The sequence below is a fragment of the Pagrus major genome, chromosome 4 (genome assembly GCF_040436345.1).
Source record: "Pagrus major chromosome 4, Pma_NU_1.0".
NCBI classification, from domain to species: domain Eukaryota; kingdom Metazoa; phylum Chordata; class Actinopteri; order Spariformes; family Sparidae; genus Pagrus; species Pagrus major.
In genome coordinates, this window is record NC_133218.1 from 31,222,845 (window position 1) to 31,249,975 (window position 27,131).

The window sequence follows — 27,131 nt, forward strand, 5'->3', positions numbered from 1 at the left end:
CTCGCCTGGTAAACAAACTGCAAACCCGCCAAATCTTCTTTGAACTGACACCAACTGGCACGAGCACGACATTGATTTACAGCTTTCTGAGCGTTCAAAGGCATCAATCCGAATTTAATCTCATGTTACCGCATGCGCTCGTCGTATTACGCATGCCTATGTGCCGTCTGATCAGCTATTTTAATTTTTTTGTTCCGTCCATCCATCATGGTCTTTCTGTAACTTGCACACTTTCCATTTTTCTTGCCAGGGAGATGTTGAATTCTTGTTGTTAATGTTGCTCGTTAAGTTGAGACGGTACATGAATCAACTTAAAGAGTAACATTGACAACAAGAATTTAATTTAAAACAAGGACAATTCTAATAAACTTACTATAAATGTAGATATCATTATGAAAAAATGACAATGAGGGCCCTTTAAACCTACAAAAGTGGACATACAATGTGGTAGTCCATGAGTGATTCCCATACAAAACACACACACACACACACACACACACCGTAGTGATTGACATGTTTGGGCTGCAGAGCCTTGTGTGTCTGGCTGCCAGTCCTCTGTGAAGCGGCTGGAGAACACAGTTGCCTCAGCACGGCGAGGATATTCAGGACGGGGTGTGTCCAGAGATCAAAGCGTAACAAGCTGTGGAGACACTACAGAGACTCGTCGTGTGACTCTATTTGACAGTGTGTCCCCCTTTTAGCATGTTACCCAACTGCTGATGGGAGAGGGGTTTCCTAATGCTGAACCACATCAAAGAATAATAAAGACACAAGAAAAATGTGCGTTAATATTGTAAGGCAGAGGTAAACATCTGGAAGGGACCGTAAAAATAGGGCCAACAATTCTTCAGATGTTATTGCTTTTCCATTAAAGCGGCACTATGTAGTTTTGGAGAAGAAATTCAAACTCAGAATTTTAATATTTACAATATTAATGAGTTAATAAAACAAACTCAGAAATTTTTTTCATAACTGAATAAATAAGCTGTTCTCAGAGGAAAATAAGGTCCCCAGAACACTGTTTGAAGCTAGAAAGGTGGCAGGGTCCGCCAAATGTAAACAAAGTAAAATTGTGTTGTCCTTTAAGGTCAGTTTGTTTATTCAGTTTATTCAGTCATGAAAACAAAGAGAGTTTGTTTATTTAGTTTGTGTAGGCATAAAACAATGAAGGTCTTTCTCTTTTCAGTTTTGTTTCGTGTATTTTTGCTTATCCATGTCAGCTTTACCCCCAAACAAACCATCACGTCAATGTTTTAACAATCCCCCTCCAAATCTGAATTCAGACGTCGATGTCCGGTACGGTTATGATTACAGCATTGCATGACCGTTGCCTCATGCTCTGCTATGTATAGCGCTTCTCGAAATCCTGTTGTGGCTTTAGTCTGGCAGATTTATAGATGCTGCTCCCTGAGATCACTGCCTCCGGCTTTGTTGATGCCATTATCTGTCTTTTGCAAACATAATTGTGCCCTATCAAATATAGGTGGAGGTTACCGCGGGGCAAATGTAAATTGTCATAATCAGTCATTAGAAGCACAGTGGTAATGGACAGGCCCAGGTCTAAAGGACTGTTGTGTACAGGGGTGTGTGTGTGTGTGTGTGTGTGTGTGCTGGTGGATTTAGGGATAGACCAAAAAGGTATGGAGCAGGTTGGCCAACTGTCACCTCTTCAGTTTCACTGTGGAGTTTATTTACCAGCTCCATGGCCGCCCAATAAATAGTGACCTTTCAGCGCGTGCTCATGATCCTTTCACTCACAAATTCCTGCCGTCCCTTTGCTCTCCTTGTACTAATATCATTTCTGTCTAACTAAAAGATAAAATTGTGAAGTCTTCGCAGAAAAAAACAGAATCATCCTCTTTTTGTTTGCCTTCAGCCTCATGCAAACCATTTTGCACTTGTCAATTCAGTTTCATTTTTCTGTGCAATTAAACAATCACAACATATTTGCCATGAACAGGTGTTGTCTGTAGCTTCTCACCAGGTAAAGTCTGACGGAGCTTTGAGTGTGAATTGTTGGCTGACACATAATCAGAATGAGCAATCAGAGCACGTCCACTGGTGTTGTGGTAATCTCGAGAAAACGTTTAATAGGGTGATGTAAACTTGAAGCACTGAAGCCAGATCCTGCTTCATATGAGTGACCACAGGGCAATATGGTGTTTCCTGTTGACTAATTGTGTAGTTGAGTGCATTCGTATTATTTTGTAATGTCAGTTAATGAAATGTATCAGAATCAGAAATACTTTATTGATCCGAGGAGGGAAATTGGGTGACATTTCAGGTGCTCCCTCTAGAATAAAGTGGCACAGTGTAGAGCAGGGCTGCCCAGAGTGGGGCCCATGGAACAAAGTTGGCCCGCCATAAGTTTTTAGAGGAGGGGGAAAAAAGCATGTTTTAAAAAATTACAATATGAATCATAATTTTTTTGTTCAGTAAAATGCTCTTCAAGTATGTAGGGTCAATAATTATTCAAACAGAAGAACAACGGATACTTTTGGATCTTAAAAATACAATAAGTGTTTGGTTTTCGGCCCATCGTTCAGTTTCAGTTTTGGCCCTCAAAGGAAAACAGTTTAGTAATCACTGGTTTAGAGGAATTATGAGAAAAATATAAAATAGAGAATAGGTAATAGGGAAAAAGAGTTAATAAAATAAGAAATAAAATAAAGGTAAAAAATCATGTGCATTAAACTACAATATATGTCAACTATATCAATAGATAAACATGTTAATGGAAAGATATTAGCCTCGTACTACATTGTAACTACAGTATAGATAATATTGAGAAGCATTGAAATCGGTAATAACTGATAATAATTAACAGTAAAAACAAATGTTACAGTATACATGAGTATGTTTGTATGTATGGAGATAACGTATATACATATATTTGTATAATGTATACATAGTACAGAACCATTTGAACCATTTTTAGCTTATCTATATTTTGTCATTCTGTATGTCTGTGTATGTAAGCTACACTGAGAGCAATGTAAAACCGGACTCAAATATCTTGTTTAATAAAGCTGCTTCTGAAAAACACTTTGCACAAACAATGCTCCTAACGATCTTTGAGAGAGCACTTGCCAAATCACGGCCACAGAGTTATAAAAACACAACGTCTAAATTGGGAATTCCCTGTTCGATGTTGCTGCCCGCGGAGCAAACGAACTCCTGAGAGAAATCTCTACTGTTAAAGCTGCGTGAAACACCTGCTGCATGGTGAACACGCTGTTCTAATCCAACTGGGATATTACAGCACCCAGATCCAACATGGTGTGAGTGGAGAGGTGTCGACACGGACAGACGAGGAGAGGGGCACATCAGTGGATAGATAGCGTCAGGGGCAGTTATTATTGGGGTTTTGATTACAGATGAATTCATCTTTTGGGAGCAGGGGCCAATTTAAGATGATTCGAGGACCCAAACTTTTAGATCAGTGTCTCTGATCTGAGAAAATATCAAATGATTTGGTGTTTTAGGCTCAGCCAGACCTGTAAGACTCTGCTGTGAGAGTTTACGGGCTGAGTGGCCCGGTGCCAAGTGTACCCCCAAACACCCTGCAACACACACGCACAGTTGGACAGCAGATTGTTTTGATGTTTGACAGTCTCTGTGGAAACTGAGCTTGGCTTTGTACGGGGCGTCTGGCCCGCTGCTGAGGCTGTGACATCATCTTCTGGATATTCACACCAGTGTCAGCTCCAAGGAAGCAGAAACAGGAGAAGACTTGACCTCCAAGGACAGCTGTATACCCCTCACACACATACACACACACATCATGTCTTTACGTAGCACTGTGCAGCCCACACCGCCTTCAGCCAATCACAGGCACAGACTGTAAACATATACAGTATATGGTTCCTATATTGACTAATGGGACTTAGTTAATATGGCAGTATGCTCCTGATTAGACAGGAGCTGATGACCGTTATGACGATTGGGATAAATTTGGCCTGTTTCCATTTTTAATTCAACAAATTAGGGATGACGGCGCTGAAAATAAACTTCATGAAGAAGCAGATAAATGATATTTGGTTGGAAATGCTGCACGATGGAGGTAAAATGTGTACAGACTTTGTGTTGGATATTACATTTTGATAATAAAGATAATATTACTTTTGATTTCATCACAGTCTTACAGGCATGTGATATGTTTTCCTTCCTGCACACAATTAAATGATTTGTCTGCTCACAGCTACTGTCTGTGTATGTGTGCGTATGTTTGTATGTAAAATCTTCAACTCATTTCAACATTTCTCTTCCATTTTTTTTGTTTTATCGACAGATGCGTACATTTATTCAGAAATATTCTAAAACTTGACATCCAGCAGCAGATTGAAGGCCTAAAAGTCTCTGTAGCATGTCCTCACTAACTTCATCCATTTAATAAATAAATAATGTACATTATAAATGAAGGGCCATGTGTCAGATTTTTCTGCAGGTGGAACTACAGCGACCTCTAGTGGTACAATTAAGTGATCTACAACACCTCCAGTTCTGGAGGAATTTGGCCATTTAGTGCTTCAAAGTTGCTCTTTAATCACCTCGATGGTTAATATCTGGAACATGCTTTTGAAAGAATCTTTATTGAGTTGGATTAAAAACAGAGGTAGCTGTACAATATAAAAAGGAGCAAAAAATAAACACTGAATTTCTAGACTGTGACAGTAAGGCATTTTGCTGCATAAAAAACCTCAAGTAACAATAAATACGTCAACTTGTGAAGCAGACACAACCTGCCTCGATACAAATTCAAGTCTTCAGACAAGTTGAGACCGTTCGGCTCCATAAATTCTGACTTAATCTCCATGCAAGAAACATTATTTAAGTACACTTCTGACCAAACATACAGTATTTAAACTTGTAAACAATGAAATGGATCGAATATAAAAAAGTAAAAATATATAAAGTAGAAAGCCTGCACACCCCAAAGAGAAAAGCTTAGGACTGACCACGTGAGCTTCCACGTAGAGCTTCTGCACTGAAAGGATTGTATTTATCTGAGGGAAACTTGTACATATATATCTTTAATTTATGTCATAATGAACAGGTGTCGATTGTGACTTGTGCAAGCATTACTTTTTTTTATCTTTCTTCTTCAGCATGTCGACGACAGATGGTGCCTTGCGCTTTACACCTGAGAGGAAAACAAAAGAAATATTAAACAAGTCATATTTTCTGTCAACATGAGTAATATTAAAGCAGATGACCTCTCATGAAAGTAAACTTTTCTTGCAATACCTTGCTTTTTGCTGGGTGATGCTGCAGGATCTGCTGATCTCTTGGAATAAGCCAACTTCATCCTCTGGATGTTCGTCTTGCTGATCACTTCATGCTGCACAATAGGATGCGGGTAGTCTTTACCCACAATGCACCCTGCTGCCTGCTGGACACTTCTTGGAGCTTTCCAGGGCTCATAGATATACTGGGCCGGGAACTTCTTCAGAAGAGGGAGGTACTTTCTTCAAAGCAGAGTAGAGTAAAAATGAGTTCATAAAAGACAAACAAGCTTACTGACGACTTGAGTTCGTGCGGGTTCTGATCTCACTTGATGTAGTCTCCATTTTTGTCTGTCTTCTTGCCGAAAGCGACAGGAGAGTAGACCCTGAAGAACTGGTGGAAGAAGGTGCTCGCTGAGAGCCACTGCCAGTTTCCGGCGTTCAGAGCCCAGTCGCCATCCAATAAAAGCTCCTCAAACACCTTCAGGAGCAGCGAACAGAATGTTAAAAGAAGACGCAACAAGTCTTGTGTCTTGACTTTATCTGCAGGAGCATTATATACACGTTTTGTTCACACACCCTCTGGCCTTCTTCCCAGTTGATCCACAGGTCTCCCCTGGTGAGAAAACAAGCGACAGCGTGTCTGGCCAGGTGGTGGATCCAGCCCTCCTGCCTCAGCTGAGTCATGATGGCATCAATGAAGGGGAAACCAGTCCGAGCCTTAAGGGAAATAAAGCACATGACACTGAATATTTTGCATAATCTCTTACTGTGTTGATACTGGGTTATCATGTAAACTACGCCCAACAGCATCATTTCTCTTCTTTCCATGGGAAAATGATTTGAAAGCACTCAGTACCTCTCTCCAAGCAGCCAGATATTCAGGGTTTGTGTCCCAGTCCACCTGGGTACATACAGAGTTGCCCTCCATCTTGTTAAAGTTAGGGATGCCCACACTAGCAGTGTAGAAGAACTCTCTCCACAGCAGCTGGCCATGCAGGGACACCGGAGGATCTGAGTGCTTCTTCTGGAAACGCCACAAACGCCCAACAGTTAGACGAGGTCAGGGAGTTAGACCAATATCAATTGTGCAGCGTTGTTCATAACGTAGCACACTACCTCCCAAAACTGGACTGTGACGGCGACACTCACCCCCTGATAGACGTCCGTCAGCCTCCACCAGAAGGTGCGTGCAGACAGGCAGCCGAAAGTGACATACGGACTGAGAACCGTTGTACTGGGGCTCAAAGAGTTTGGGGACGTCTGGGGCTTCTCGAAGCCGCACACCCATCCCTGAAGTAAGGAAACAGTCGACACACGTAAATCAGACAGAACATGTACTGTACGTATCTCTGTCATAGCATCAAGAGGCTATGTGTATCAGCAGTTTATTTTTTACTGTCCCTGCAGCTTAATTCAGACCCTGTTCCTCCAAATGTTTCTCTCCCTTAGAAAAAGTTCCCCCGGTGGAAATGCAGCTAAAAAGTCTTGTCGATGATTCACAGCTGAAATACCGTTCTTTGCATATGTTCATCTAGTCTCCTCAGAGCCTCCTGCTCTCCTCCTGGGAACTTGTCCTCTCCGAGAGCTGCAGTGTCCTGGTCGAGCTCCTCCAGCGTGGGGATCCCATATTTCTTCTCGTGGTTTTCTGAACAAGGGGTCTGCACATCTTGGACAGAAGAGATACACATCAATCACTTACATTTAACTAGCTAGTTTAAGTGCTCTATGAACACACTTTGCATTATCTAGTGCTGTTTGTAGTACCTTTCATGTTCTCCATGGTGGGGGCAGGAATCGGTTTCTTAGGGGGACCAAGAGTTTTCACTATCGCCTGCATACGGTTATAAGTGAGAGGAGCCTTCCCATTGTTCTCCTCAATGATCCTGTTAACGTGACAGACAACATTAAGAACTACAATAAAACATTTTAGAAGAATCAATTGCATATGAAGTAAAAGTGTAAAAGCAAAACCATACATGTGTGAGTACCTGTCTATATCATAAAGAGTGTGTGAGACTTTGTAGATGACTTCCACTCCATGTTCTTTGGCCAGCGCCGTCACCGTTTTGTCCCGGCTCACGCTGTAGGGCTCTGTGTCGTACTCATAGGTCAGCTTGGTTACTTTCCACTTGTTGAACAGCGTGGGGAACACATCCTCCGGCTTTCCTCTCACGACAAAGAGCCTGAAGGAGTCCAACACACCGCTGACTTATAATATAACAATGTGTACATGATAACAGCAGCACAGCCAGTCTTGTAATTGAAGACAAGACCTTGAAATGGCAATTAGGATTGTTTTTCCTAATGTCGTCCCTGCGTGTCTACCTGGAGTTGAGCTTCCTGAGGCTGCAGTCCAGGTCTCTGAGGGCTCCGATGAGGAACCTCCAGCGGTTGATGCCCACACAGGTGTTGTTGTGGAGGTTTGGGTCCAGGATGAAGACTGGGTAGAGCTCCTTACAGTCCCTGAGAGCAGCCATCAGTGCTGGGTTGTCATGCAGCCTGAGTCCCTTGCGGAACCAGTGAACACATGTGTGAGCCATGCCTGAGAAATCTGGGAACACATCACAGACATATATATTATATACCATATTTACATTATTTTCACTATTATTTCCCTATGTGTGCAGGGTTACACAGGCATTATATGCTAAATGTGATCTGGGCTGGAAGGAGTCTCACAAAGTGCAGTCTGCACGTTCAAACAGTGGCACAAATGACAATATGAGCTTCAATCTTTTCACTGAATTGCTTGAAATGGCTACATCTGGAAGGTCTGGGCTGAGGAGTAAAACTCACAGACCCACAAGATGTCTTGTAGTCTCTGCACGATATGCAGTTCTTGCGATTTGGATTATTTTGCCATTAATTGTGCAGCCTTACTTTGCAGAAACAATGTGCATCCTACAGATTCGTCAACAATGAGAGAATACAGAGAAGCAAAGCGACAATAGATCAGAGTCACCTTCTGAAATGAAACCCAGATGTGAGACGAAACTTTACCTTAATTGTTCCCTGTAAGAGCCACAACTCCCGCTCGGTTCTGTCCGCGCGCTGTGTTTACTACAGAAACTTGTGTTTTGTAACAACCACATTGAATGTGTTACAAAACCGGATGCTGGTGCTACGTCTGCGGCGAAATCAGCCAATCAGAGTCGAGCTGGTGAAGCCCACAACGTGCAGCACCCGCAGTTCGCGTCTTTGACCACCAGATGTCACCGTCGTGCAAACAATGCTCCCGTTATACTCTGTTAATATTAATAATTAAAAACATTAAACCATAAACTCACGTTGCTGATCACTGTTTTCAGACAGAGAGCGGTTTATTGTGTTTCCACTGTGCTTCAGTGGATCCTTCAGGAGATTTTCACACAGCTGTTATAAAACATGCTCATCGGCTCATTGTTGAATAAAACTACACGTTGTTTTCTCTGTCACGAGACAAAAACAACAATAAGTACAAATAATGATCTTATTCCCTCTGCAGGCTGACTGACTCCTCGTGCAACAGGCACGCCGAGGTCTTGGTCCACTAATCACACTAGATTTTGTCTCTCACTGAACCACCAGCTCATCGTAGCTCGCCGTGATCGTATAGTGGTTAGTACTCTGCGTTGTGGCCGCAGCAACCCCGGTTCGAATCCGGGTCACGGCATTGTGGGACAATGTCACGGCAGATGAGCTGTCTTTTGACGTTTTGTCACGATCACACGTGTGTTGTTAACTAAGGTACTGTGTGACAAAAAAAATGCGTTTAATGCGTCTATTTTTTAACATGACGACTTACCACTTACCACGTTCTCACATAGTGGAGGCCAGTGTTGCGCAAGTTACCTTCAAAATGCAATATATTATATATTACTAGTTACCTTCATTTTAAAGTAATATATAACGTTATAATATTACTGTCTGCGGAGAGTAATTTTTACTTATTGCACTACTTTTTTTAGAACAATAAACTCCTCTAGATCTTTTTAAATAAATGAACACAGGGATAAGCAGGCAGACAAAGGATCTCAGTCTGATATATTATAAGACAGGAATACATATTTTTAATTATAGGCTCAGTCATATGAAACACAGTAGACTTATACCCTCTATAATGTAGTGACAAACATCTCTTTTTCTATGCCTTTTAGGAGGAATGCATGGACATGTGTGATTCAGGCTCGTTTCAGTCACACAGAGACTGAACAAACAACGTATAGGCTCGGCTGTAATAAACACACAGAGCCTGTGTTAATATGGTCATGTTGTCAACATGTTGGTGTGGATGGATCCTTAAAAAAACTACACTAAACGCTTCACTTCGGTCGGTAACGCGGATTGTAACGCGTTACGTGACATAACTGTCGTAATACATCACTGAAATACTGGGTAGCGCGTTGCTTTTGTAACGCGTTACCCCCGACACTGGTGGTGGCAGACGTATTTTAAACTTTGGAAGCAAGAGGTACATTCAGGATGTCTTTGCAGCCACAAGACACAACCGGAAGTGTTATTTTACGAGGTTTTTCCCTCATTTCAAGGGCCCTTAAAAGCACCACTAGAGGGAGACAGAGTCAAGGAAACAGGGAGATGATGCAGGTAAGAGTCATCAATTAGGATGTTCAGGGTATTCATGGCTGCAGCTGCTCTCAGAAACTGTGAAGGTGGGCTCTATGAGGGGCATTTAAAGGGCAGGTTCACCCAAAAATGAAAATTCAGTCATTTTCTACTCACCTAACAGCTGAAGCAGATGGGGACTGTTTATCCTGCTCGCTCATCACGACTCTAAACCCCATATTTCTCCCTGTGTCTATAAGGCTGTGCTAATCTCTAACCCTCACCTTGCCTGAACCTACATGAACCCTGCAGACTAACTTTGATACAAGTCCTTGAAGAATGTTGATATTTGATACCATGTTTTAGACCACGGGGAAAAATTGATACAACATTGGGGCATAAAATGTTGAATATATAAATATATTAATATATATATATAACAAGGTGTGTGTACTGTGTTTTAAAGGTCCAGTATGTAAGAATTTCAGTCAAAACTAAAAGCGTTAGCACGCAGGTTGACCGCATGTCGAGGGTGTAAACGACATCTTTTCTAATCAAACTACAATCGCAGTGCTTCTACAGACTTGGACGAGCTGTATGGAGACATTTTTGTTGCTGTTGTTTCACATTTAAAACAAGTCCCCATCTACTTCAGTTGTCTTGGAGAAATGTTGCTTTGCTGTGGAGCTCCAGAAATGTTTGTGGACGACAAAACCTCACCCGACTTTCAATTGACATAAGGGTGGCTAGATAAAGACTAAATATTTCATTTTTGGTTGAATGCATCCTTTAATCCCGATTGGTTACAGTAGATCTCAAGTCTAAATTCATAAAAGTGAATGAGACTGATGCTAGAAAACAACTTTTAGATTAAAGCTGGAAGAGATGCATCTTGGATTTATGCTTCCAGAGGACTTGCGGTACTGCAGCCTATATGTTCATTTGTTTTTATTTGTTTGTTTACTTACTTACCTTATATACAATTAGAAAAAGTACTTTCTTGATCAAACCGACTCTAGTTAGGTTACTGCAGGCATAAACATCATCAGATGGAAACATGGCTACATATTTATATCAGCTTTGTGGACAGAACAACCTGTGGAGCTGAAAAAATGTAGAATATGGGGAAAAAAATGTGCTGCTGCCTTTAAGTTCCGTCGGAAATATCGCGACTGCAAAGCCAACAAAGTGGTGAAGGGGGAAACATGGCTCATGCTTGAATACTGAGGTGTGTCAGTGAGCACATGAACTGTTTTAACAATATTTAGGTGATGCATTTCATGATAAATCACATTCACATGACACTGCATCAGTTAAGAGTGTCTTTTTTTAAATGTACATCTATTCATCTCATGGATCCACCACCACAGAGAAATGTTCACCAGCTCCTGCAGCTTCATAAAGAGCCGGTGACACTTTCGGCCCCCCCGCTGTGTTATTATTCCCAACCATGTGGCTTTAGTCACGACGACCAGCAGCCTATCGGAATGTCGTCTCCGGTCGTCCCCTCTGTGAAGGCAGCACCTCGCTCACAGCTCCGTTGGCTGGCGGACTCGCCATTCACCCGCCCTCAGCCCGCCCAGCGGCATTAGAGCGGCATGGCAACGGCGAGGAGACGAGGGGGAGAAGGTGTGGTGAGGGGTGACAGTCTAACCGGACCAGAGAGGGAGCAGCAGCGCAGGCAGTAGCACTGTTTTCCAACCCCTCACCCCAGTGAAGAAACGCACCGTGCGGTGGCCAAACCCCCCCTCCCGGCGCTCGCTCACACGCCGATGAGACAAACGATGCACCACCGCCGCCGCCGCTCCGCACACTCGCTGCCGCTGACCAGGTGTTGGACCAAAGAGCAGAGCCAGGGGCGTCGTTAACGTGACAGCAGATCAAACTTGTATGTATGTGCGCTGCGGTCCCGTACGCAGACCACCGAGAAGATGCTGAGCCGACTGATGAGCAGCAGCATCAGGAGTCTGGACAGGGAATGCAACTGCACAGTGAGGCTGCTGGACGATTCGGAGTACACCTGCACGATACAGGTCAGTCACCGGGGACCGTTTCCTGTTTCTCTCTGATCACCTTGGTGGTGTGAGGACGTGCTGTGAGGTGGAGAGCAGGTAAAAAAAAAAAATAAATAAAAAAGGGGGGGACGCATCTCCTCTGGTGCTCACGGAAAAAACAGATTAAAGAAGGAGTCAGTCACATCTCACCAGAATGTTGCTTTGTGGTCCAGACTGTCCGTCAGCATCAATGGGCTGCAGACGTTACCTGTGAGGACGTCATGACCGCCTGTGGTGTGCATTGCGTAGCACAACTCAAGGATAATTAATCAGCACTGTGTTGAATTTTCCAGCAAAATAAAGCAAAATCTCCTCATAAGCTGTTGTCACCATGCAGCTCCATGCATGCATTGAATGCATTATGAAACAAATCTGGATAATCTGATCTTGAACGATTTCAGCGGAGGGCTCAGGGAGGATTTCTGGATCGTCTACATCATGAGACAGGCCGGAGGCACAGGAGCGTTTTGGCTCTGTAACCAGAAGAGGTTTTGAATTAGTCTGAATAGAGGATGAGCACCTTCATTTGTCACAACAGAGCAGGGGTCAGACCCCTGCAGTTGTCCATTTGCCCTTCAGACTGACCCTGGGGTTGACCATGGAGTATCACTCCCCTTCTGCTTTAAAGAGCTGATCAAACTTTCTCGGGATCGTAAAGCTGTGGAGCAGTTTCATAAATACATGGGTTGATCTGTGCCTCCTTTGCCCGATCTACTGCATCTTCTTATCAGTTTGGTAGAAATTAGTCGTCGACACACAGTCTGCGTTAGCTTCTTCCTGACCTGAGGGCAGCAGACGTAGTGCTGCTCCTCCAGAATGCATTTATTAAAGCCGGTTGTTGGGGATGTTTGAGCAGTTTAAGAGCCTTTGGTCTGATTCTGTGGTCTACTGATTCATACTTCCTCCATTCAGACTTTGTGTTTGTGGGTATTTGTTTCCGCTAGTCCATCATTGGTTTGTATTTGTTGTTAATACAGTGGCATTGATTTACGGTCACCTCTGAGACTTGGGTTGTTGTTGTAAAACACGAGCCGAGGTTTGGATTTGTTATATTTCTGTTTCGTTGCATTGCAAATGTGTTTCTGTTTTCTGGTTAGCTGGTGTAGATCAGTGTCCTTAGTTCCCGTGACAGGTTCACTGATAGTTCTCCCATTTAATCTGCTGTTATCGATTCATTCTGCACATTGGATTAGTCACTTGGTTGGTCCCTAGCAGACTTGTTTGAATCGTTTCTCTTTATTTCTCACACTCAAAAATCAATTGTTCTATTGACATGGACGCAGGCGAGACATGACCAGAGTCAATAAACAGACAGTGTGTTTGTGAGCGTCAGAGCAGAGCGGTAAGCGACTGATTAATGTCTACGACCTGCTTTGTAAATCAAGTGTGTGTCTGTGTGGGTCCCTGTTTTTACGTCTTTAGTGCGGCTGCATCATCGAGAAGTCTGTAGTGCGCATGTCTAACCTGGCCCTTTGAGCTGCCGGAGCTGCGTTTGATGCTTGTTACTCGAAGGGATTCCACCGCTGCTGTATCAGAGATGACAGCACACAAAGACCATCACCACCTGTTCATTTCTCGGATGTGACGGCAAAGGCAAAGCAAGCCTTTCAAAGTCTAACAAGTTAAAGTGGCGGTGCTCTGGGGAACAGATGAAACGAGGATTTCACGTCAGTCTGTGCCGGGGCTGTCCTTCCCTGCTCGCCCTCATCCCGTCTGGAGCTGACGCCAACAAGTGGGAGCGCCATGATTGTTTTCATGAGGTTTCACATATGTGATCATGTTTTTATTCAACATAGTCAGGTCCTGAGTTTAGCTTTCTATCAGTCTTGAGAAAAAATAAGAAATGATATGTTGTTGATGAAACTTTCACCTACTTTCTCTTCATTTCTGATGTTTTGACTGTATGTGTTTACCTTCTGACCAGTAAGAGGAAGACAGTGTGTGATAAGTTGTGTTTACCAAAGTACAGCCTGCCCTTGCTCCCCCTTGCCTCCCGAGCAGCTCCTTCGCCCAGCCATCATTCAAAGTGTTTGGCTGTCAAGATATGCTGATCCCACCCTTCTCTCATCTGAAAGCACACGGCAGGGACTGAATGCTTAATTTTCTAGTGGAGCTTCTGTTGAGAGGGATTAGCTCTCTATTGGCATATTTCATTATTTCCCATGGTGGGAAATAATGAAATATGCCATTAATTCCCACCATGGGGCTCTTGATGAAGCACAACTGATCGAAATGGAAACATAAATAGGATCATCGGCTTAATCAATCGTCTTTTGTTTAGTACAACAGCACCGCCGTTCGTTTGCTGGCATGAGAATGTACGAGCACGGCGTTTAGGGAGCGGTACTTATTATGTTTTACACAAAGCGTCTGTAAAGCTGAATAAGAACAGGTGAACGTGTCATTTTTCATCTCTGTAAAGGACATTGCAGTGGCCTTACGGGAGCATGACAACAGTGTTGGCAGACTGAAAATAAGAGCTGCCGTCCTGTCCTACACACCTTGGAGATGTGGCCCAGAATGAGGGCCTCTCGTGGGGCTCAACAACGGTCACACTCTCCATTTAGCTCAATTAGCCTTCACCTTGAAGTGCTGCACTTATACTGAAGTCACATCATAGAGGAATGATGTTAGATATGACCTTCATAAATGGCAAAAAAAAAAAATCTCAGTGTTATGGCAGCGCGGAGTGGACTACGAAGGCAGCCAGGTAAAGATGAAGCAAACGAGCCTCCGTCTGCTCCCTGTGCTCACCTGCTGCTGCGGCCTCTTCAGATTCCACTGCCACCACCCATCTACCTCACCCTCGCTGTGCGCCCGTCCACATCTCATACTGTTGCTGATTGCATCTTGACCCTGGAAGAATGGGGAGACTCATGCTCATTGATTTCTCCTTTTCTTTCAACACCATTCAGCCCTCCAGGATATCACAGGCTTCTCACAGACACAGGTCACGAAACAATCTCTTAAAGCCTCAGTCCTGGATTGATGCGCCGTGCTGCTTCTTCCAGCAGAGAATTCAGCAGAGGGTTAATTAATGGGGAAGAAAGTGGAGGGTTAGCATGCTGTGAAGATGGTGGGACTGATGTGGAAAAGCGCTGAAAGGTTCAGCACCATGGAAGCTGATCAGGGAAGCCCCAGTCAGAAGACGTGGCCTGTCTGAACGTGGTTGGAGCAGAACCTGCCTTCCTCAATACTGCTTGGCTGAGCTAAGCAGAGCTCAGACGTGTCTGCGGGGTTTTTGTTTGACGATAGACCTTTTTCACGGCACACATTTTGACTTGTCAAAGCCAGACAAGCACAGGTTGTAATTTCTACCGTTAATGATGGCTTCATTCCATTTCAATGAGCTTGCTCCAGGGCTCTGGTACTGTTCATGCTCACTCACTCACTCACTGACCTGACTTACTTGGATACTTAATGGTTTGGAGCCATCTGTAACGTTACTGGTCACACACATGTTGTCCCTGCTTTGACAAGCCAAAATGTCTGCCGTGAGAAAGGTCTATTATACCCTGGACGGCTTTGAGTGATGTAGTCATGGAGTGCGATTAAACATCTGGTCTAATCAATAGTATTTCCTTAGATACATGCAAGCTATTTGATTCGACTCAACATTAATAACCTGAAACAGAAGATGAAGTTCACATATTTTCTATAAACAGTTATAGAAGTTTACCATCAGGGTAAAAAACAGATGTTTACCACTCATAGCTCAACATAAACTGTTATGTGACCTCTGAGGAAGCAGCCAGTCCAGGAGTAATATTTTCGTTGAGGATGCTGCGGACCATTTGCTGTACATTAATATTCCTACCGAGAACCAAGAGATGTATTTCAGAGATTGAAAGCGAGATTAATGATAGAGTAGCATTGATCCAGAAAGACGTACCTCGTGACTGTGAGTAAGTGCCTCAGTCACCTGGCACCAGCTCAGATCCTTTATAGTCCTCTAATGAAATTAAGGCCTTTCTGTTGAAGCCAAATGCAGAACTTGGAAGGAGCTCCTCTTGTTTAGTGAATGCATTATTGAAATAGGTTGCTCCTGTCTCCTAAGTGGACTCTCTGCATATCTCATATTGTTTTCTTCTTAGTGTGCGCTGCTAAAATTGGACTGGAGGCTGTAACGTATTTTGTTTTCATACATGCGAGGGTCTGCTCTTCCTCTGCCTTTCCCTTTCCCTCCTCACTAAAATAATGATAACGGATAGATCTTGCAACCTCTAAATCAGAGCACAGGTTTTATCATTTTGATCAGTCCAAACCAGTCCTCAGGCAAACACTAACTTGCCAATGCCTTTTTATTTATTTATTTATTTTAGCCCAGATAAAGAACCTAGAGAGTGCTGGATCATTTCACATTAACATAGTGATGTTAAATCATTCATAATATGTTTCTTCCCTTAGTGAGTATTGAAATGGATCTAATGTATTGAACTACAAGAATCCTGACTGATATATTACAACCCACTTATCAGAGAGGATTATGGCTGCTGAAATGGTTTTGAATGGAAGTTGAGGACGTTGATGCCTAAATCTTACAAGCCAGGGCCTGTGATCACCTGCAGTCAGAATTTCGGTTTCATTTTGTGCTAATTAGTTAGCTGATTAATCAACAGAAAATGTATTTGTGATAATCAATAAATCATTTATAGGTCTAGTATGTACGGTTTAGTGGCACCTAGCCGAGAAGTTGCAGATTGCAACCAACTGCACACCCCTCGTGTCACCCTATAGACGTCTCAGAATCAAGTCTGTGTCTGACACAACGTCACTCCATCTGCCACTTTGGGGATTTTATGCTCAGCAATAACACAATGACGCTAGACATGTAAATAAACTATTTTACTTCACCTGGAGATGTGTTTCAAATAACATCATCTTTTTTATTGTGTTAAAAGCAGGAACGTCCATAGGTCAGTCTGCATTTATCTAAGACTTAGTTAGATTTGAGTGTTTCTTACAGTATCTGTTGTCAACAGCTGCTAAAAATCTCCTTCGTTTCATAAAAATCCCTCCAGCCATATGAAAGCAGCAGGACAGATATGCTAATAAATCTGCTGCCGCTGATTGAGAAGTGCTGTACCATGGCACAGTGCCACCGTATGTGGCTGTTAACTGTGTCTACCTTGATTTAATTATGTGCAAATAACACCAAGCTGCTACAGAACAACCGAACACACTTCGGATGGGTCAGTTATCACTCAGGAGTCTGTTGTTTGCGCCGGAAATGTCAAATCACAGTGGCTCAATCAAACCTGCTTGTCATCTCCACATTAAAGTAAAACAAAACGTTTTGTGTTTTATTCTTAAAATGCATAAATAATCACATAAAGGTGCAAACGCAAATACATTAAAACGGAAATGGCGTCAGATGAATGTAGTTATATAAACAGCTCGAACATTTTCTGTTATTTCTGTCATCATTGCTACTAGAGGTGTGAATCTTCACTGGCCTCACGATTTGATTTTGATTCAGCTGTCAACAGTTCGAATGCAAAACGATCATCCATGCATCTCAGTGTATGGCATCCTCAGTCATCTATATTACTACACATGGCTACTTTTTCATCATTTAAATTCTCCTTTAATTCAGAAAGTCCTTCCAATAGTCACACTACAGCGGTCTACAAAATAAAAGCTGCATCTTTTCAATACATAAACATCCCAAAACGAAACATTTATCCATCTGCAGTGCCTCACACCTTTGTTGTAATCTATAATGATATTGTTTTCACACAGCAGATTTAAGATAAGGCATTTATTGACTCTGCTGCACACACCTCTCTCAGAGTTGGACGGCAAAGTTGACAGCGCCTCCTCAGATCTTGGCTGATTAGCTGGGCTCGCTGTAGCAGTTATTATTTATGGCTGCAGACGTGATGCATCTTATAATCGAGAAATTTCCACACCTCTAATTTCTACCCTGCAACTGGCAGAGCGATTGACCGGTGATATGACCGGCTGTGAGTGTATTTATTAATCACCACATCCTCTGTTCTATATTCAACTTCAGCAAGCCCTTTACACTTTGCATTGCTGTACCTGCTGTACCGGCACACAAGATGTCCATACAGACTATGTGCCCAAGAACTTCTTCAAGCCAAATGCGCACGCTAACATCAAAGTGCTAACATGCTCATGTTCAGCAGGTTTAATATTTACCATGATCACTATCTTAGTCTAGCCTATAACCATGCTAACATTTGCACACAACATAAAAAAAATATGTCCACCGTGAGTCCAACAAAGTGTAATGTTAACTCAAAGGAGTACTGTTGGAGCTTTCTGTTTCTAAAAAGTGAAGTCGATGTGTAAGTGCCTTAAACTTGCATTCTTTCTGACGGGATGAGTGCTGCATGTGTTTGTCATAAACCAAAGCACTGGACAAATTAAAGATTCGATGGTGCTAGATGAATAGTCATGAAAGTAATTACACTTGGTCCTGAGGCGACCATGAATGAATGAACCAATTTCATGCATTTCATCCAATAATTGTCATAATACTTCACTCCAACAAAACAAATGCGGTAGAGTAAAAACAGAGAGGATCACCAACTTCATTCGGATTTGTTGTGTGGAAACCATTAATATATGTACATAACGCAGTGGCAATCAATACAGTGGTTGCTGAGGTATCTGTAACTGTTTGGTAAATGTGTAATCAGTCAAACAAAGACATAATCAATAAGTGACTCAATATGACAGCTTTGGCAAACAGAAAGCCAAAATGTTGAAACCTGATTCGGTCGATGGACAACAACTGGAGCTGTGGCTGTGCATTGTGCAGCCATGTTTGATTCTGGGATACTCTGGGACATGCGTGAATGCTCTCACTTCACTCAGAAACTGCTGTCAGAATGTCTTTGATCAGGCCTCTTAGTCTCAGCTCCAGTGGATCTGCTCAGCAGCTGATAACACAAATCTGCTTGGATTGGGAAAGGAGCTGAAGGAGCTAAATGGGAAATATGATGAGGTGTTCTGTCTGTTTATTTTTAGTCATCTAAATAATAAGTTCGTCATTGAGACTGTGGATAGCCTCTCTCACACCACAGCTATAGGTGCACCACATAGCACCCTGAATAGTCATAAAAATGTAGCATTCAGCAGTTAGTGTCCGGACACTCAGCCTGTGACTTACATGCATTTGCTCAGAGAGCTTTCTGCCCATAATAATCCACAGACTGGGAACGCTGGTGCTCTAAGTAGATTTTTTCGAACCTGTAAGGGCTTAATATAGAATAAAAGTAGGATGTGCTTCAGACAGAGCTCCTGCTTATCAGCCTCGCTGCCAGCTATGCGCCGCCCTGCTGAAATCTGCCGGAGACACGTCTTCCTGATGTGAAGGCACCCTGCTTAATAACATGTTAATCCATAATGTGGAGAAATGGTGAGATAAGCCCTCCAGGCTTTGGTGTGCTCTCAGATTAGGACATTCGCCTGTTGGCCATGACAGTAATATCTACGGCTCCTGTGATGTCATGGCCTCGACTCTGCTCGATTGTCTTAATCAGCGCATACAGTATATTAGCACTGTAGAGCTGGACAGGGAGATGGGAACCAACTGATTGAATCCAAACCCAAATTCCCCTGACTGTCAACGTTGATGTAATAGCGTCACAGAAAACAGAAGACATTACAGTGTAATGGCCACTTCGCGGTAACGAGCAATCAGTGAGGATTAGTTTCAGTCCATACCAAGTCCTCTGAATGTTAAATTAGTGCAGCTTTATCATTTTCAATATAATGAGCGGACCTTTAATACTGACTATTCCACAGTACTTACACATCGAAGCTTCTTCGTCTGTATTGACACATTTTTGCAACGTAAAACTTCAAAGTTATGAGTTTCCCATAAGAATATTTATATACCCTTCAAAAGCAAAGACTTTTGATAGTTGAAACACCTGAACCAGGTAGTTTATTGTATGTTTCACACTTAAAAGATAGTCATTGGATGGAGTATCACTTAACCTTGAGTCATTTCATTCTCTATTTCAACATGTTGGCTACAAAATGTATAAAACGCATTTAAGATGTGCATGACTTTGCTTGGAGAATGCAAATCCTTTGGTGAATAATATAGTATGTTTAAGTGTGACTTGCATCCATTTTGGGATTTACAGTTTGGTGTTCATGGGGTTTATTTAGCTGTCTGTCAAAGGCTTTCATTCAGAAATCATGCCAGCGAAGATCGGGGTTTCCTTGTCGTTGGCTTTCCAAATGTGTGTGTGTGTGAGTATAGAAGTCTGATGCATGTTTCTGGAGGTGATTGATGAGGTCATAGTGGTGCAGAAGCAGCATTGACGTGAGAATCTGCCAGCACACTCGGAGCATTTGGCTGCTTCATAATGATGTCACTTTGCTGTATAGCAGCTTCAGAAGGAGCCACACTTTACAGCGAAGCAGAGCTAATTCTGCAGACTCTTACTCTCTTTTTTTGTTCTCCTCCTTTTCTCCGTCTCTCTCTTTCTCTCCCGGTCGAAGTCTCCTTTATACTTCTCCTTTTTGTGCTTTTCCTCCCGCTGGCCACCGAATTCCACAAAATCCCCCCTTTGTTCCTTTTTCACTTTCATTTCTCCTCTTCTCCTCTCTGGCTTTGTCTCCCTCCTCTCCCAGCCAGTAGCACTGCAGCTGAACAGATTAATGAGCTTGCCCTGACTGAACCTGACACCGGTAGATGACACTGCAAAGACATGCTATACGTGACACAGCAATAAGGATGCGAGAGTCATTTCACTGAAGGGTATAAGTATCACCGCCATTGTTAGCCACATAAAAGGCTTTTGAGGTATGTCAACTGAGTCAGTGCTTTGCAAATATACATTAATGCTGGCGGCATGGCTCAAGGGATGGTAATGTTGACTGGTTGTACAGTCGTTCGTGGTGGAAGTAGCCTTCTGCCGTGTATTGTAATCTTTCACAAACTTTGGTCGGCTGCCTTGCAGTCTGAACAGTTTCATGAATAGGTCCTGAAAGATCTGTTAATAACTGTAGTGAGCTTGTTTTAAAGGTACTGGAGTACTTTTTACATGTTAAACCTTAAACTGTAGACTTGAAGCTGCTGTGACCATGTAGTCTGCCTCTCTCAGCAGCTCCATACCTTTTCTTTCTTCTACTTCCAGTTCATGATAGACTTGCACAAAGTAGCGCTGCCTTTCTCTCTTTTTGTGAACATTGAGGTCACAGCCCTTGAGTAAACTTTATTGGAATTGTCACCAGACACAACTGACTGAAGGTTCAGTGTTTGCGTTCGGTGTATTGATTCATACAGTGTGAGCATAAAAGTCAGAAGGTAGATTAAAACGTGTAGTGTGAGTTGACACAACACACAAGATCAATAAAATCACACAGTGTCTGCTAGAGTTGTCATGATACAATAATTTAACTTCCATACAGTTCGAGTAAAAAAAAAAGATTCTTTCATTACCAAGGTAAAGAGAAGAAAAAAGTCCTATGCACACAATATAGGATTTCTTCTCTTTTTATATTAACAACCTGCTCACAGTGCTGGTATAGAAAAATCTGTACCGCCCTGGGATAAAGATCTAACTGTATATCTTTTTGAATATTCTTTCAGTACTTTCTTTACTATCCAATATGGTGCGATGTCAAATAAGGAACTTCAACGTGTCCCTCTACAACTTTTTGCTGCTTGATACAAAGAAAAACTTGCACAGATCTTTTTCTCTTTGCCAAGAATAATCCACAAAAGAAGTCTGTCTGATATAACATCATTTAGTCCGATTTATGGGTTCTTATACATACATGGGAGTTTGTTGCTTGCGAGTGACATGTAGGATCTGCATACACAGCAAACCACAATCCCTCTACATCAATTTATCAAACAAATGATCAATTTATCAATCGAAGCAGGGCCATCATTATTCCAGAATCATTCATTCTTCAGCTAATCAAGTTATCTGGATTATAAAGCACTGAAGTATATTGCCAATCTCGGTATCTGCCTAGTTTTGGTTCTTATGTCTAGCATTTGTAATAGACATCTGTGAGTTTATACAATACAGTCTGTGTCTCTCACTTCTTTTCAGTATTGCTTTAACCAGGCCAACCTTATTTTTCTCTCAATCCAAAGTTTCATAGCAAGCAAATAAATGGGAAGCCAGCAAGTAACGTTCAATGCTGTATATTCATCCTCCGCCTCATTTTCTCAGCGATGAGTTACGTCTCTCTGGGATGCGGTGCGTCTTTGCAGCTGCCTTTGATGCTTTTAGTAATAAAAATGGGAGGAAGGAGTGAAGAAAAGTGCTCGGCGTCGGAAGGCGGCGAGGAGTCTGACTCACCGGGGTGCTCGCATCCAAACAAACACATAAGGAAATGAAGAAGCGGGCGCACAGGGAGAAGGTCAAGAGTGCATCGAGTCAACCTGAACTTCATCAATTTAATTGAAATGGAAACGATCAGTGCTTAAAGATTTTCTGCACCGCGTAGTGTGAATAGAAGCGCCCCGTATGGCTCCATTTAATTTAGTAGCTGGAACATAATTAAGTAATTTTGCTGTCATATTTGGGAGGCATCAAGGAGATTGTGGTTTAATGTGGGGAACCAGACTGTAACCAGCTAAACTCAATCACCCCACTACATGTATGGCAGCAGATGCAGCAAGGGGATTATGTAGTAGTGCAACCATGGGACTGGTTAGAAAGGCCTGGAAGTGGATGTTCCTCAGTTTCCGTCTGTGTCCTTTTTTAAAATCTTTTCATAGATGTCTCAATTAGTACATTCTGTCACTCCTCCATCCACAACATTTGGCCCAGCCATAGCGAGGTGTTAAAGGTACACCGTGTCTTCAGAGAGCTGCAGCGAGGCTCTGGAGATTAGCAGAATGAATGTGTATTAGCCCCTCAACACTGGTTGATATTCTCACCCGGCTTTACAGCAGAGAAATCTTAGAGGCTTTACAGAAATAAGAGAGCGGGTTCTTGTTCGCACTGGAGAGCTGCTCCTCTTCCTCTTTTCTCTGTTCTCCCTCCTTTTATGTCACACTTGAAAGGGGAGACGAGGCTTATTTGGGAAAAGGCAGAGGCTTGCTGCAGAGTTGAGGACGTCAGGAGGAGTTCGGGCACAGCGGCGATTCTGTGTCGAGACTGATGTCGGCCGTGCTCAACTTGGAAACCATTCTGTTGTGATTTTTTTTTTTGCTCAGACATGGGCCTCATGTGTTATTCATGATCCACTTCCTTCTGGCTCCAAAGGTTGCCATTTAATCACCATACTAATGATGTTTTCACCGAGATGCTCTTAATTGTTAGTGTGTGTGTATACGTCTCTTCTTTGCTTGTGTACTTGTATGTGTGCTGTGTGTGCGTCAGCGCTGAAAGAGAGAGTTCACTTGCATATCTGATTTTCCTGTGTGCAATATTTGTGTGAATTCATGCATAAATAAAAGATGGCACCAAAAGAAATGCTGCTGGTGTCGTGTGTCCGCTGGGGTATGTGCAGGGTGCTTTGTAAAGAAAAGGCAAAAAGCTTTAATTACGCACGGATGCTGACGTCCTGTAGGGCTGCCTGCTGGCTCGGCACATTACAGACAACAGTATCCTCTGCGTGTGCATGTGTGTGGATGTGTGTGTGTGTGTGCCTGCAGGTGCTTGAGGAAGAAAGGTTTGCATTGGATGAGAGGAAATGGAGATATTACACCATAAAGATGAATGTAATGACTAAAGGAATCTCACAAGGGTGACACACTGTGTCTGCTAATTACTCTGCAGCAGTGATAAAACGTGCTAATGTTTAGAGATGAGCATCAGCAGAAACCTCCCAATGCAGTGACATAAAGATATTATAGATCACATTATGTAGAAAGTGAGATTTCTTTGTTTTTTTTTAATGATAAACCAGAAACACTCAATCAGCCCGTAGCAACCATCTTTTTAAATGAGCTGTAGAGATTTCCATGAAGTTGTGATGTCACAGCGATACGTATGTAGTATGTGCCCCCAGCACGGCTGTAGATTCAAAAACACCAGCAGAGTTGATGCTGAAAAACGGTGGGCGTTACCTGCTCAGGCCTGTGAAAGCTGACCAATCAGAGCAGACTGAGCCTTAAAGAGACAGGGGCTTAATTGGAGGGGTCAGTCAGAGGATGCTGCAGTACTGGATAGAATGAGAAAAATAATGTGTCATTTAAACATTAAAGCATGTAAATGTTTTCTAGTAGACACCAAAATATATTATTTTTTTCAGTTTTACATGTTGTATTGTGAGCAGTGTAAACACAATCATATGTGCCGTCATGTCCGCCATAGCTACACCAATAAGTTCACTGTTATGTCTTTTTGTTGATGGTGTGTATGCATGTGTAGTTCAGAAGGCTAATGCAGAGCACCTCTGTCTGTATGGTCAGTCGAGTTTGCGGTCTGCGGTGTGCATGTGTTGTCTTGTTTGTCGTCTCCAGGGAATGTGCGGCTGTCTGCGCTGTAATGTGGGATGAAGCTGCGCTCCTCCTGCTGCACTCAACAGAGGCAGGTTAAGAGTAGAGGTGGAGGCCACACAGCCTCATACAACAGTACAATTCAGTCCTTGTTGGCTGATATATATTGGTTGGCTGTACCGGTGTATTTGTTTTCCAATATGTGCCAGTGTTATATTTTTTAGTTTCAGTGTACTGTGCTCACTACATTTGATGGATCATTGCAAAAATTGTGTTTATGTATATATTCTGCGTATATCAGGGCTGCAACTAACAATTTTCAGTAACATACTGCAAGCAACAGATACAGTAGTTTCATTTAATGTGCAAGAATGAATATGCAAGACAAGGTGCAGGGCTCCAGACTAACTTTGTTCCACTGGTTATACTGGTGCGCCTAACTTTTTCATTTATGTTCGGTGCACCGTACAACACATTTCAAATGAAGTGCTTGACAAATTATGCAACTTAATGTTAACAGGAATAAAGTTGCAGAAAAAGTTGTTGTTCATTTAAACCATAGCACACACAACAAGACATTTCAATGACAAAAATATTTTTATACATTTTTATAAATCTGACCTGCTGAATATCAGGTGCACCGGTGCGACCAATGAAAACTCTTAGTCGCACTTGACAGATTTTTGGGTGCATGTGCGACCAAAATAGTCGCAGCCTGGAGCCCCGATGTGGTATGTGTACATGTTCTTGTAAAAAAATACTGTACAGCTGCTTCTCAGAATGTGATTTGTCTAAGCCTAAATTTATTTCACTGGGTTGACGTGAGACAAGAATATAAATTGCTCCTGTTGTGGCGTGAGGTGTGGATTGGAGGCTGTAGTTTGTGGTGTTGTTGAATTGAATAACAACATACAGGGAGGCGTTTCCGATTTTTTGTCCACCACTTTCAATAAGGGTAGACTACATATCACTAAAACGGTATTAACAGAAACATTCCAACTTTATGAAGGTAGGATTTAGTACAGGACTGCCTTTATCTTAGCAACATGATACAGCAGGACAGACGGACACAGACATCATGAGGCGTTGCTTCATGTTTTGCTGTTCTGTTGTGCTGTTCATGTGCAAAACTATAATTTGGTTAAGAAATTCAACACAGCAGGTGTGAAATAAGTGTGAGATCACATTAATTGTTCAGGCACACTGTCCTGAGAGTCCAGCTTCAAGGTAACGAGCACAAAGGGTATGAATCAGCAGATTGGTGCAGTCGCCTGGATCATACACACTGCACTTTTTAGATCCTCAATTTTGGCTCAGTTTCCTCGGATTTAAAAGTAAAATCAGTTGAATTTAATAACGGTTCTCCTCCAGATGATGTTCTATAATAGGCTCCTTTTTATACCCGAAAGGTTTCTGTTTCAGCTTTCTACTGCAGCCAAATATAGACACAAAAACCCCACAGTTTATTGGTTACAGTAAGCAAAACAATAAGAAAAGGCGATAACCCCCACCCTCCCCACACACACATAAGTCACCGCCCTGTGCAGTAGTCAGCAAGTTCAGAGCTTAGACACACACACACACACACACACACACACACACACACTGTTTCTATCTTTTTCAAACTCATATTCAGCAGTTTTTCCTTTTCTTTTTTCATTGCAGCTAAAATGCTGATATTTATTTGAATGTATTCCATTGTATGATTTCATTTATTTTTTCCTGTAGTTTTAGTCATTTTATTTTGAAAGACACAAACATGAGATCTGGAGATGGTTCCGTGTTTCCTACCTTCTATGGAGACACAAATGTGGGCCTCTCAAAGTTCCCCATCAATAATTAGCCAATGTGGCACATACCGCTGCTCTTACTTTGACACAACATTTCTTATTTACCATGCTCACCGTTCCTCCCACCGTCTCTCACGATAAAAATTTTACTTGTGCAACACCTGAAGGCTTTTATTGTGAAGCAGCCACAGTAAATACAGCCTTAGTGACTCAAGCTAAGTAAGTCGATTAAAACGCTCCATTGATTCGACAGACAGATGTAGTTATTGTTAAGTTCTTCTACTTGTTGGAAAAAAAGGTCAAATAAATTTGTCGTCGTCGCCACAAAATGAAAACTGCATCTCTTTCTGTCTTTCAAAATCTTTAATGAAGTGAGATGGACCCAGATTTCTTGTAGCTCCGCTTTTCAGAGTGACGACAACCTTTTACTTAAATTTCACCTCATCTGCCAGGACACGTTGGCTGAATTACTGTGAATGTCAGTGGTCCTCTCCTGGGAAAATATAGGAACAGAAGTTAAACAAATCTCTCTCCTTCCGACGACTGCAATCAGATTTCTATTCAAGAGTTCAGCCGGGAAAAGAGCAAAACTCCGGCTGATAAAATTGCGTCCTAAGCTTATCAGTTTTTCACAGGGGCTCCAGAAGAGAGGCGCTGTTCATCTGCAGCTTTTGTTAAATCTCTTCGGCCGTGCGTGGTAGATAAATCTGCAGCATGAATCGCTTCAAATGATTATTTTATATCTGTTTGAATGTAGATTTCTTGGGCGGCTCATGAGAGAAATTGTAAGGAAGTTTCTTTGCCCTTAAATTCACTTTGTTGGATAGTATTTGCCATCAGTATGAATCCGACAGGTGGCCAGTTCTTACATATTGCACCTTTTTAAGAGGTTTTAGCAGACAGATTGTTACCTTTTGACAGAGCCACGCTAGCTTTTCCCCTTGTGTCCAGTCTTACCTAACCAGCTGTGGACATGAGATGGTTATTGGTTGTCTGAGCTAACTCACAGAAAGAACACAAAGAAGTGTATTTCCCATAATGTAGCATTTTTTTCTCTAAAGAGAAAAACCTTACCTCTTAATGCCAGTCTTATGGTATTTTATCTATGAAATAAATCTTGCAA

General features: G+C 42.3%; 2 protein-coding genes and 1 non-coding gene across 4 annotated transcripts in view; 2 read left to right on the forward strand and 1 right to left on the reverse strand.

The window, feature by feature from the left end:
• Positions 1-4,573: 4,573 nt before the first annotated feature.
• Positions 4,574-8,308, reverse strand: cry5 (cryptochrome circadian regulator 5). Its single transcript, XM_073465135.1, has 11 exons — positions 8,229-8,308; positions 7,554-7,779; positions 7,217-7,411; positions 6,993-7,111; positions 6,740-6,894; positions 6,378-6,518; positions 6,085-6,252; positions 5,805-5,945; positions 5,555-5,706; positions 5,248-5,468; positions 4,574-5,143 (listed from the first exon to the last, which is right to left on the reverse strand). Exons 2-11 carry the CDS (start codon positions 7,766-7,768, stop codon positions 5,082-5,084), a joined length of 1,569 nt encoding a protein of 522 aa, XP_073321236.1. The 5' UTR covers positions 7,769-7,779; positions 8,229-8,308; the 3' UTR covers positions 4,574-5,081.
• A 500-nt stretch (positions 8,309-8,808) lies between these two features.
• trnah-gug (transfer RNA histidin (anticodon GUG)) lies at positions 8,809-8,880 on the forward strand. Its single transcript has one exon. It is a non-coding gene; the product is annotated as a tRNA-His (tRNA).
• Positions 8,881-11,701: 2,821 nt separating this feature from the next.
• The window catches only part of LOC140994968 (FERM domain-containing protein 5-like), a 66,913-nt gene continuing 51,483 nt past the window's right edge, over positions 11,702-27,131 (forward strand). For both annotated transcript variants that reach the window (XM_073464833.1, XM_073464834.1), the window contains exon 1: positions 11,702-11,803. In XM_073464833.1, the coding sequence (XP_073320934.1) occupies positions 11,702-11,803 (102 nt within the window). The remainder of the gene's footprint in view (positions 11,804-27,131) is intronic.